The sequence below is a fragment of the Mirounga angustirostris genome, unplaced genomic scaffold (genome assembly GCF_029215605.1).
Source record: "Mirounga angustirostris isolate CCGP_5_RB_7025 unplaced genomic scaffold, mMirAng1.0.hap1 SCAF_11, whole genome shotgun sequence".
NCBI classification, from domain to species: domain Eukaryota; kingdom Metazoa; phylum Chordata; class Mammalia; order Carnivora; family Phocidae; genus Mirounga; species Mirounga angustirostris.
In genome coordinates, this window is record NW_026991719.1 from 108,580,698 (window position 1) to 108,593,981 (window position 13,284).

Genomic DNA, 13,284 nt, shown 5'->3' on the forward strand with positions numbered 1-13,284 from the left:
TAGGATCTGTGGGGCCTGAAGTTTAGGCAGTTGGGTAGAGGAGGGGAGTCTTAAGAACAAAGAATACACAAATATATTTTGCAAACTTTACAAACACATGTAAACACATTGCTAGGGCTCCTCTCAGGGCCTTGGACGGAGACCATGCAAATGAGGGGCCCTGAGCTTTCACTAACCTCAAGGTAAGCCTACCTGTGGGAACAATTTGTTGAACAAATAAATAATGTTAGGTTTCAGTTGCCATATCTAAAAGTGAAATCTTGTCTAGCCTTTCAGCAAACATGGTAAAATCCAGAGGAAGTTGGGGCTAGTTGCACTCTACACACTCCTATGGTGTGATTTGGTCAACCTCAGTCAATGATAATGACATGATAATGGCAGTCCTGATTATATTAAGAGCATATTAACCTGATAAATACATAATGCCTGTCATCACCAACTTACATATTTTGCAAAAATCACTTTACAAAACATGTAGATGTAAGCACGTTGAGATGAAAGAATAAAATGTCATCATTTATCATTTCGAGAGTAGATACACTGCAAAATCCTCTGAAGAACCTTCATTAAAATACATTGTAATTTCTGTACTGACCATGAGACTGGTCATCTGGAATACAGACATGGTTTCCTTTTCCATTAAATCTACAAAATGGCTTGCCCACCTTTTATCATGATAAGTTTTATTTATTTTTTCAAAGATTTTATTTATTTATTTTGAGAGAGAGAGAGAGAGAGAAAGAGCACGAGTGAGGGGAAAGGGCAGAGGGAGAGGGAGAAGCAGACTCCCCACTGAGCAGGGACCCCCCCCCAACATGGGGCTGGATCCCAGGACCCCAGGATCATGATCTGAGCCAAAGGCAGACCCTTCACTGACTGAGCCACCCAGGCGCCCCTCATGATAACTTTTAATAAAAGAGCCATGACAATAGGGAGATAGCAGATACTTCAGCCAATGAAGTTAGCTTTGTGTATGAACCATATGAACTACAGGTGAACTACGTGAACTAGAAAACCTGTAACTCTGATGTGAATTGGCAAAATGTAGAATGTATCATGGTTAGGGAAGGATGCTATCCTTTGTCTTTACTGAATCATTTAAGTACTTAACATTTTCAAAAATGAAAAAGTAAATAAATTATTTTGCAACTCTGCTTCTTTTCGCTTAAAACTGTTGCAGTCCAAAGTTTCGTGGAATAATACAACACCTTATAGCTCCTATTTAATTAAAGGAGAAAAGCATTCAAAACGCTGGTCTCCAGATACTGTTCCTTGTCAGTGTATCTCCCTTCCTCCTAGCTACTGGAAATTCCTATTTTTTCCCCTTTTGGTTCTGAGGTGCTACCTCACCTTCATTCCTTGCTATATTAATGTCAGATAAACATATGAGCTTGTTTATGGGAAATGTATTTGGTACACAGAATTACAGAAATGATGTAAAAAGGTGGGGAAGGCTCAGACAGACATCAGATGATACTATTTGCAATAAAGGACAAGTCTGGAGTGGAACCCATTTTGATAGCCTCTGTCATTTGAAACACCCTAACTTGGCCACAGGAATGAAGGCCACGAAAAACATATAGCAGACCAGGGGACTTGGCACACCCCAATGGCTGAACCAATAACCTCTATATAAATCATCAGGTGAATACACTTGACTGGGTCAGTCAAGTACACCTGTGTGTAAAGAACTGTTTCCATGTGCATCACCACATTCAAAGAGAGAAACTAAAGGGGTTTACTAGACATGGATAGGTCTAGATTATGCAAAATGTCTAAATCAGAAATGTTTTTAATAGATTTATGACACCATATCACCTTTATATATGCATACATTACATCCACCAATGAGAATCCTTCCTCCTGTAATGAAAATTCCTGGTTGTGAAACTCAAATTTAAAAACATTAGTTTGCCTCAGAGTGATACAGTGTGTCTGATTTCCCTGAAATTCTTCTACAGGGTTCCTGTTTGCCTCCTAATTATGCCAGGGGGAGTTCTTAGACGTGATTTTTTTTTTTCTTTGCTGTGAACATCAGAAACTATCTCTTAACTGCATCAAAAAACACTGGAGAGTCACGCCCCTTGTCTCACTTGCTAAACTTCCTTAATAAAGCTAGCAAAAGCTTTCAGGGGTGGAATTTTATACTAGCAAATGTCAATGCAGACCTGTTAAATACAGTGAACAAACTTGCCTGCTATGGCAAGCATTCCACCCAAATTGACTAGGTGTGGCTTTTATTCATTGTTCAGTCACACTGAACAGAATCTGTTCTGAAGCTACCATCCCATTTAGGTTGACATTCTCTTTATCTGGGGCTTATAATAAGCAAACCATACTCAATTTTCTGAAAGCAGATGTGCTCTCTTGGTATCCTAGAAACGGATGAAAGTATGCTTTGTGGAAAGACCTGAAGTTCAAGCCAGTGATACCAAATGCGGCTTAATATGCAACCATACAAATATCAGGACTGGAAGTTTAAACAAAAGCTTGACTAGCCTAGGGAGAAGAATCAGATTATCAGGGTGGTGGGGGGTTAAAAGGGATAGAGAGTTATTTGGGGAGCGTAGGTACCAGAAAAATCAAGTAAAATCATATGTTACTTCTATGGTAATATCAAGACCCATAATAAAGAACATTTCTTTCAAATCAGACTGGTAAATGTCACTTAAAATTGCTCACACTAGTGCAATTACAACACGCCTACAAACCTTTCTAGACCACAAAATAGGATCATATCAATCATCTTGGGGTTAGTTTTTTGTATACATAATAACCGCAGAAATTAATCTTTTATCAGTTTATTACATCACAACAGCCATTGTTAAATAATCTACAAGGTAGAAAAGCAATTTCCAATTGTTCCCTGGGGTCTTCTAAGTAATGTCTTGTATCTTACGATACGCAATAAAATAAATTGTACTCCTGTGAGTCATATCAGTCATATTCTGCAGCCTGAAATCTGAAATTACCCTCATGGAAGAAAAAAAAGGGAAATGTATTCTTTTATAGAAAGCATGGAGAATTCAATTAGAAAGCACAAGAGGCTGGAGAACTCAATGGATCTCTTATTGGACTCTAAAAAAAGCCACTCCCTAGTCTCCAGGGTGAGCCAGCATGATCAATAATGCATGAATGGTGGAGCCGGGGAACGGAAAGACTCTCCTGGAGGCTGAATAGCAGATGAATAGTCTGCCTTCTGCCTTTACCCCTACTTTATCCCAGGCCTTGCTCTCTGATTCCCTGAAACCGGGCATTTGATTGATGCCCCAATGCTGTCTCTTGACCTAAGAAAAAAAACACATGCTGGGCTCAGGTGTGTAATACAATCTGGCCCCTATTCTTTGCTCAGTCTGAAATTGGGAGATCCACGAGAGGCCAAAAGCAGTAATAATGGTGGGTGAAAAGCTCCCTTGCTTTATTCCCCTACTACTCACATTTTCTGGACTCACCACACACATTCACTTCTCTGTGGTTTTGTTCATACTATTCCCAGAATCTAGAACACCTTCTCTTCCTTACCCATTTAGAAATAGGGAGGAACTAAAATACTTCAGTGTGTGAAAGCTAACGAAAGAGTGTGAAGAAGGAGTTCAACCATATGACCTTCTGGGAGCTGATTTATCAATGTAACTAATCAGCTGAGTTCCAAGGCAAATGTTTTTGGCAAACTACTAGTATGGCGATGCTAAACAAACAAGTAAATAACTTTACTTAAAGCTGTCTGGACCTTCTGGAAAAAGAGGATCATGGTGCAAAATTTCAGTGACTCATCAAGGCCCCTACCACCTGTTTAGTGCACTAACTATAAAGATGTACCAGTGAAGGGGTTGCCCTGTCCACACGGATTTCCTTGAATTCTGAGAATCGATTTTATAATGAAATAGGCTTTGCTGAGAGCACATTTTCATTGTATCCATCTAAATACTACATAGCTGAAAAGCTATATGGTCTTTAGCTTTCAGTGAGTTTATTACACAGTCACTGACCAAATGGGTAATAGATGAAGACAACATACCCCTTTCCAATTAGTATCTAGATAATGAAAGGTCTAAGACTAAATTGCAACTTTATATTATAAGGTATCAGGACAAGATGAATTCTCAATAGGACAAAATTACTTTCTAAAGGATCCATTTCAACTCATTGATCCATAAAAATACCAGACACTGGTCTAGAATGGCAACATAATCTTTTTAATTCCTGCAAAGGCAAACTCTGTGGCTGGGTTAAGTTAAACCACCACCAAATATCTGGCCAGGATTCCTCAAGAATATCAAGGTCAAGGGAAACAGGGAAAGACTGAGAATCGGTCGCAGACCAGATGAGAGAAGGGAGACAGGAGCCAAATAAATGCACCGTGGTACCCTGGATTCGACACTGGAACAGCAAGACGACCCTAACGGAACAGCTAATAAAGTCTGAATAAAATCTGGAGTTTAATTAATAGCAATGTGTAAAATGTCAGTTTCTTCATTTTGACAAATATGCCATAAGAAATTAACAGGGGGGAACTGGGTGAGGGGTAATATGGGAACTCTCTGTACTGTCTTTGCCAACTTTTCCTTCAACCTCTAATTATTTCAAAATAAAAAGCCTATTAAAAAGTAATAAAACTGCCATGAAAGAGCCAGGAAATTTGTTTGGATTAATATCCTAGCATTCAACAGTTTACCTGTAATAACAATCAGACCTCTGCCTCATCTTAAAATGGCCCTGCTCCTTTATTAATATTCTTCTATAAACTGAATTCATGGTAAATGCAACCCAGGTGTTAAACCCAACACACCGGAATGCTCCCCTCACACGCACAACAGCTTCGTGGCGTCAATTAACACATTAGCAGGCATCCTACATCCTTCCGTAACTTAAGTTCCCAAAAGCCCGGCAAGGGCTTATTCTTAAAAAAAAAAAAAAGCAGTTTTTCAGAGACATAGCTGTGACTTACAAGCGATGACATATGAGCATTCTGGACCATAAACTGCATTTGCTGGGCGAACATGGCTGCGGCAGTCTTTTGTTGGATCAGATTGTTGCGTCCATTAATTTCCAGCTGAGTTTTTAAGTGTGGAGGAGGGTGAAGGTACTTGCAGTTCTCCCTAGCGCACCGACCCTGAAAATAAAAAATTAGATGAATGCGCATTGGTATTTCTAAAAATCTGGCAACAAAATAACGAAAGTTTATGCAGTTCCAAGCATGTGCGGAGTACTGTAATAAGTACTTTGCACCAATTAACTTACTTAGTCTTCGTACCAACCCTCTAAGATTGAGACCCTCATAATCTTCACCTTCCAGATGAAGAAACTGAGACTAAGAGAAATTTGCGCAGCTATAAAGTGACAAAACCTGAACTAAAACCCAGTTGGTCTGATTCCAGAACTCATTCTCTTAGCCACTCGGCTCTGCCCTACTTTGATATGCATCAAATTATGTTTAAAACATAAAATATTAAAGGGCACCTGGGTGGCGCAGTTGGTTAAGTGCCCAACTCTTGGTTTCTCCTCAGGTCCTGATCTCGGAGTTGTGGGACTCCGCGCTCAGCAGGGAGTCTGCTTGAGATTTTTTTCTCCCTCTCTCTCTGCCCCCGCCCCACCGCTGCTCTCTTTCTCCTTCTCTCTCTCAATAAATAAACAAATCTTAAAAAAAAAAAACCCATAAAATATTAGGAATACTATGATACCCTCATAACGTTACAGATTTAAATTAAAAATTTCCGACATGAGATGTAAAATCATGCATGTTAAATAAGATTCAGGATTTGGATCTGCATATAGAAACTATTAAGAAAATTGAGGGAAAATGTTAGATACACATAAATATACCTGATAAATTTTAGATCCATTTTTCTGGACAATTTTAAAGTTCTTTTTCCTGAGTCCATACAATGTGAGAAACATCCTGAAATCCCCTGATGTTCTGTTTATCAGAGAGTAAATCTTTATACCTGGCAGTCATGTTCTTTAGGTTCTGGAGGCAATGGTCCTAGATCACTTGGATAATTGAGACCAAAGTGTATTTTGGAGTCTTGGCTCTTTCAATGTTTTATTGATGGTTTACGCACTTCCAGACAGGATAATATGTCAGTCCTGGGCAATCAAATATGCCTTTGGTGTTGCCTAAATGTTGACATGGCTGCTAATTATGGTGTCTCCTACGTGGTACCAAAGGACGTCACTGGACAGAGATTTATCACAATGTCAAATGTGACCTGTTGTTGTGTTTGTTTAACTCGTGAGCACTATACAAAGAGGCTACTGAATCTCTCATTCATATGACCAGGCCCCACATAATCCTTTTCAGACAAGCACAACTGCAGGCAATTCTTTTTTTCCCACTGATGCTAAAATTCTTTATAGTGCATGAGCTTATTGGAGAGAGAGGTGGAGAAAAAAAGCAGCTTTTTAAGGGGGGGTTACCCAAGAGTGTAAGCTGCTAGGCCACCCGAATCTGCAGGAGAAATGGGTTAGTTCATCAAGCGTTTTTAACACATGCTATGAATTGGCCTTACTTCAGAGGGCTAAACCGTTCACAATCACTCCTCCACACGGAGTTATCTGGTCATTAAAGCATTCCTATAATTTGACTGTGAATCAAGGTGTGTCCTTCAAACCTTTAGAGAGCTACATTTAATGCAAACCCAGATACACGGCAAGAAGCTGAGTATAACTTAGAACACAGCTTGAGAAATCAGAGCCGCTATTTTTTCTGTCAGTTTTGTCCCTTCATTTTTCCCGATGATCCATTTAATTTTAACCAAATTAAATGATTTAGAAAATCAAATCAGATCTTACTTTCCACATACCTTTACATTCCTCTGCATATCCTGGAAAAGGAAGAATTTATTGGTAGGAAGAGTTGAGAATGGTATTGACCCAGTTGTTCTGATTTCATAAAAGTAGCTTAGGAATGGCTACATCATTTCAGCACATATAAGGACTGTCAGGAAATCCTTCTATGTGCTCAAAAACACAGTAATGGAGGGGTGCCCCCCCCACTAATGCGCCTCCTATGAGAAAACATAAGCTTCATTTTACACCTACCACAGCTTGCAAAGTCGCAAGGATTTTAGTCCCTAGGTTCATTTTACACCTACCACAGCCTGCAAAGTTGCAAGGATTTTAGTCCCTAGGTTCTCCACCCTCCACCCAGTGTAACGGAGGTTCTCTGGCTCAGAATTAACAGCCCCGAGGGGAGCACTGATGCTTGGTGGCATCCACGGCCAAGCATGCTAGTTTATACTTGGGGGTTTCTCTCCCTCCTCCCACACCCTAACATTAAGATTTCCCCAAGGTTCGGTCCTAAATCCTCTGCGCTCCTCTCTAATCTCTCTTCCCTGGAGAAATGAAGTTCTTATAAAGTTTCATCTATCACCACACTGGCTCAGATCGTAAATCTCAGTCTCTACCTCTGCTCCCTCTTTGGAATTCCAGTGCTTTTCATCACTAACTGCAGCTGCATTTGTAGATCCTGCCCCCTAACCAGGTCTAAATAACTTACTGCTGACCTTCCTTCTCCGTAGATGATTTTTCCTCTTCCTGCACCATCCCCATTGAGGACCACTGCTCTGATTCCCATGCTTTGGGACAGTTACATAGCAGCAGTGAAAAAAAGAAATAAGGCACCTGCTGAGCAGGATTGCCTTAGGATTGCAAACCCACTTTGATAGCTTTTCCAGACGAGTGGCAAACACAACCATAGACGTTTACACAGAACACAGTTTGTAACTCCTTCCAAAAAAGCTTTATAATGAGGGCTGTCTCTTATATTCAGGAGTTCCAAACAATAGATCAGTTTAAACAATAGAAAGAAAAGGAATACATTAGGATTTTTACCATTGTTACAATTTAGAGTTTTAACATCATTTACATTGAATGCAATCAGTGAGGGTGGGGAGGAAGAAAGGGAGAACACTGTGTATTTGGCACATTTCCTGCCAATCTACAGATAAAGAATTACTGCTTGCCTTTGTGCTTTTATATTACTGTCCTTTCCATATAATAACTTTTCTTAAGCTTTGTCTTGGAAAACTAAAGACATTTGTACAAAGCAAAAACAGTACACAGAAATAGAAAAAAAAAAAAGAGAATTACACTTTAATAATTACATCAGGTTGGGCTGTAAAACTAAAGTATGGAATATGAAGCCCCATAAGGCTTAAAAACAACTTATTCGTCTTAGTTATGAGATTTTACTTGATTTATAAAGCATTCTCTTTTGAATGACAGAATCCATAATTTACTTCTATAACAATGCAAATGCATAGCAATACTACCTTACCAGAGACTGCTGCTTGTGTTAAAGGAAGCTTATAAAAGACAAAAAAAGGGCGCCTGGGTGGCTCAGTCAGTTGAGCGACTGCCTTCGGCTCAGGTCATGATCCCAGGGTCCTGGGATCGAGTCCCACATCGGGCTCCCTGCTCTGCAGGGAGCCTGCTTCTCCCTCTCCCACTCCCCCTGCTTGTGTTCCCTCTCTCGCTGTGTCTCTCTCTGTCAAATAAATAAATAAAATCTTTAAAAAAAAAAAAGACAAAAAAAAATCTGCGTTTTTCTATCCAAACAATAGATGACGAGACCAAATAATGCAATATCGATGTTATCTGTGGAACACAATATTTCAAAAGAAAACCAAGCCTCTTAAGTTTTTTCAAAATGACTTTGGAACTCAGGATAACATATTTATATCCACAACACTCGGTGATAACAAAGCTCTTCTGTATAGTACTCATTCTTCAAGAGGCCCGAACTTAATTATAGGCCAAAATACTTTAATTGGAGTTTGGAGTTGAGGGGGATAAACTTCGTTTTTGACATTTGCTAATATTTGCTTTTGGTCCTTGTAGGGGATCAAGGCTTTGGTAAACAGGTGGGGATGGGTTGGGGTGGAGGCAAGGGAGGGACTGCCCAGCACAGTTTGTAATTACCCATTGTTCTTGGCCTTTGGAAAACTAACGACTAGAAAAGTTCCAGTGTTTTTCTTAGACCAGCTAAGCACTTTGAATGGGTCACGAGATATCCTATCACACTGGGTCTGTAACAGCCCAGAAACTATCTTGGTCTGAAAAAAAATCACCCCTCAGGTTTCCCAAGCCACGTCAAAGGTGTCTCAAGTCCTCCTTGTAGACCCACAGGTTCAGAGTTGCCATGAGCTCAGTGGACCATGTCAAAAAGGACTCTACAAGTCTCGTACCTTTGACAGTTGCCAACCACCAGCAGAGCTGGCTCTATCCGGAAAACAGCAGCTAAGGCTAGTCAAGACAAAGAACTCTCTATGGGGGGCACAGCCGGTTAGGCTTCTGACTCTTGGTTTCGGCTCTGGTCGTGGTCTCGGGCTCGTGGGCTCATGGGGTTGAGCCCCACATCAGGCTCCACGCTCAGCAAGGAGTCTGCTTGGATTCTCTCTCTCTCCCTCTGCCCCTCCCCCACCCCATGCGCACGCACGCTCTCTCTCTCTCACTCTCTCTAAAATAAATAAATAAATCTTAAAAAAAAGACAAAGAACTCTCTCTCTGCTTCCCCCTACATATACACGGAGAATTAAAGAAGCATCGCAGAGATTAGCATGCAAGTTCATGTATGCTTGCCTGAACTTCACTTCTTTTCCATTTCCTTTGGCCTTAAAAACAAATCATTCTCATCTGGCCTTTCACTATGTTCCTGAGTTAAGAAAATAGCGAAGTGATTCAATAGGAAAGTGGTTCTTGGCTGAAATAAGAGCCACTACACCCATGAATCTTCCAGTTGCCCCTTCCCAGCTACTCGCTTTGAAATTGCACCCAAAAAGCAGCAGGGGGAGAAAATGGTCAATGAAACTTCTGAAATACATCTGCATCAAAAAGTTGATGACAGACAAAGGAAAAAGTTGCTGAGCATTTGTAAAACCTCCACAATTCAATCTATTTCCTTTTTCCTACCTTCAGGCTTTTGACAAATGAGTACAAAGCCTTTGACGGAGAGAGAAAAGTAGCATTGTAGAGATTCAAATCCCACCTAAGTCTTGGGAATTATGAGAGTGAGTCTGTCAGATCCAAGATTTCCCATGCACTTGGTGGTAGAAAAACCCTGTGAAATGTACTTTTTTATGTTCCTAAGAGAAAGCTCTACCATCCATCAGAATAAGAAAAGGACCCTAGGAAGCTGAAAATTACCCTTTGTCAGTCACAGTATCTTAACAGAAACAGCTGTTTGCAGAATGACTGGCTTCTTCAAATACATTTGGAATTATGGGTGGGGGGTGGTAGTGGGGGAACCCCTCCCCTCAAATATAATGATAACTGGGTTACCTTTTCAAAGACACCTCACAGCTCTGCTAGGCGACCAAGAGTTAAGGTGAAATGTTAAATAAAGGCAACGAACAGATGATTTGTTCTACGAAACAAATTATGTTATTTCATTTTAATGATCGTGTGTTAAATGAAAAATCCTATTGATCACAGTGCCCTACTGACACATACTTACATGCATAGACACGGCTGCTCAGAGGAAGTAACAGTTATTCAAGAATTACAAATCACACATCTGAGAGGTTGCCTGGTTCCTACCACCATCAAGACCTATTTAAAGGCTAGGAACAATCTAAAGGAGCTAAAAGTGAGGGGACGTCAACATAAACGGAGTATTAGCCAGACGTCAGCATACTAATGGCTAATTTCCCACTTTCTTCCTCTTAGGGTTCTGTCTTTCTAAAAATGGATATAATCTGCATCATTTTCTCCTCCAACATTAGACCATCTATGAACATTGATAAATATGCATAAAGAGCATCCTTAAATCTTATATAAAACTTGTAATTTAAATTTGGGATGCAGACAAGAAATCTTTTTTTTTTAAGTCTTTAATAAACCATTTTCTGAAAATATTGAAGGCAAGATTAATGAGGCTGAACATAGACCCCTATAGAGAGGACCAGCCAAGCACACACCACACCCCCCTCACTACAGTCAGCTCTGCATCTCATTTCCTTACGCTACTGAACTCTGCTTTCTTGACATCCCATTTATGCACATACTGGGCAATGACTTTGGCGCAAACCAGACACCAAGTCTGAATTCAGGTAAGAAGCTGGGAGGAGGGCAGAAGAATTTTCTTGCCTATTTGCCTCAAGAAAGCTTTTAAATGGTGACCTCCAAAAAAGATGAAGGGAGTAGGGCTCAGCGATGATGATTTGTTCTGAAACAGTCCACTAAGATAGCTTGATTACCAGCTTGTAACATTTAGGGCTGAACCGGATTTTAAGGAACATCTCGTGTGCCTTTATCTTCCTGAGAAAGTTAAGACCAAAGAAGTGAGAGGACTTGTCCTACTTCACAAGCAGCTCAGTAAGGACAGAAGCCAAGTTCCCAGGCTCACACTCCCCAACATGGATTTTCAGTTCAAATGACTCTTCCCCTGTAAAGATTTGCCTGGACTCCTCTCCCCACCCCCACTTTCATTTACCTCCCCCTCTTTTGTGCCTCCACCTGCACCTTGCACTCAGTTTTATCCCAGCACTTATCACTGTGCACATCGATAAATTGTTTGCATGCCTATCTCCCCGCTAGACTTTGAGCTTATCCAAAGGCAGGACTCTATCTTCCTCATCTTTGAACCTCCAGGGATGTTTCTGGGCCTGGAGAAGAATGGTCACTCCATAAGTTTGCTGAGTAAATGAGTAAGGTTTGTGAGGATGATTTTATAGGGAGCAACACTAAGTCTGCCTTAGAAGCCTACTTGCTGGGGCGCCTGGGTGGCTCAGTGGGTGAAGCGTCTGCCTTCGGCTCAGGTCATGATCCCAGGGTCCTGGGATCGGGCCCCATGTTGGGCTCCCTGCTCAGCGGGGAGTCTGCTTCTCCCTCTCCCTCTGCCCCTCCCCCAGCTTGTGCTCTCTCTCTCTCTCTCTCTCTCCCTCACTCTCTGTCTCAAATAAATATATATTTTTTAAATAAGCCTACTTGCTTCTCTGGCTGTTTCCTTCCATTAAGTTCTTTCTTCTTCCTCCAAAAAGAGAACAATAGCCAACTTATGAATAAGGTTGTTCCTGGCTGTCTGTCCCAAATGACTGGTTATTCTATTCAGGTCTAGAAAACAGTGAATTTATACTTTTTTTTTGGCTAGGAATATATACTCTAGGGTGTATGTGACCACGATGGCTGAAAAATCCTCGTAATTCAGTATAATTGAACCAGAAGGGTCAGGAATGCACGAGGCACACAGACACAAACCCTGGTCTAATTCCCGGGGTCTGTAGCCACAAGAAGCCCCCAGGCCACAGGACCCCACACAGCCGAATAAAGGAACGTACAGCAGATTCATATGTAATCAACACCTGAGTCGGCCCAAGGGGAACACTGCATTTCCAGGGTCAGCTTCGAGCATGCTGCCTTCACCCACTGCTCCACCCCAACCCACATTTCTCTGAACAGGCTGCAAGTCAAAATCCCTGAAGCTCCTTAGACAGAGGTAGAATATGTGGCTTTAGGGCAATCACATCAGGTGGGGCCTTCTTGTGGGTCTCTATTGCATACACTGGCTTCTTACAAGAAAAATGTCCCCGATATACTTCAAGACCCGCCCCCCCATTCAGTGGCGTTCACATTAAACACTTGTTTTCAAATAATCATGAGCTTAATTTTTCCACGAAATTTTCTGAAGAACAAATAACACTAAAAATCATAGTGGCTGTTCACAGTGAAACCAAGCCTGCCTCACCAATACTTCAAATCTGCTTCCAGCCCCCTCCTCTATGTCCCCGCTGCTCCCCCCCACCCTCCACAGCCTGCCTGCCCGGTCTAATTGAATACCTTTAATTGTGCTAGAAAAATATTAACTGAGTATCTGTTCAATAATAAGCTCCTCATGAACGTACCCTCTCTGTTTATAAAGCAGCTAACCGAAATCAAATTAAAACCAAAGACAATGAAAGCACATTGGTACCAAGTTACCAAAAGTATTCATGGAGGCTGTCTTTAAAGCAGTTTGATGGCTGCCAACATAAAATGTCATTAAAATACAGAAAACAGGAAAGAAAACATAATGGCATTCAATTTGTGACTCCAACAAATACAATACACATAAAATCATGCAACATAGGCTTTGTCATGAAACAACATAAAGGGGTGTCTCGCTCTCGGCCCATAGTCAAATGTTGGGTTCTTAGGGTTCCTTCACCTCCCTTTTTTTAGACTCCCCACCTCATGACCTACTGTAGTGATACAGACCCAGGACAAAGAGGACACCAGCTGCTTGCTCCCTTTCTTCCCGGCTAGGTCTTCTGCCCGGAACCCCATCCAGGGTTGCCAGATTTATCA

At 41.1% G+C, this 13,284-nt stretch overlaps 1 protein-coding gene across 3 annotated transcripts in view; it reads right to left on the reverse strand.

The window, feature by feature from the left end:
• Nucleotides 1-13,284, reverse strand: part of MBNL3 (muscleblind like splicing regulator 3) — a 109,736-nt gene that overhangs the window by 27,171 nt on the left and 69,281 nt on the right. For all 3 annotated transcript variants that reach the window (XM_064574585.1, XM_064574586.1, XM_064574584.1), the window contains exon 3: nt 4,949-5,113. In XM_064574585.1, coding sequence (XP_064430655.1) covers nt 4,949-5,113 — 165 coding nt within the window. The remainder of the gene's footprint in view (nt 1-4,948; nt 5,114-13,284) is intronic.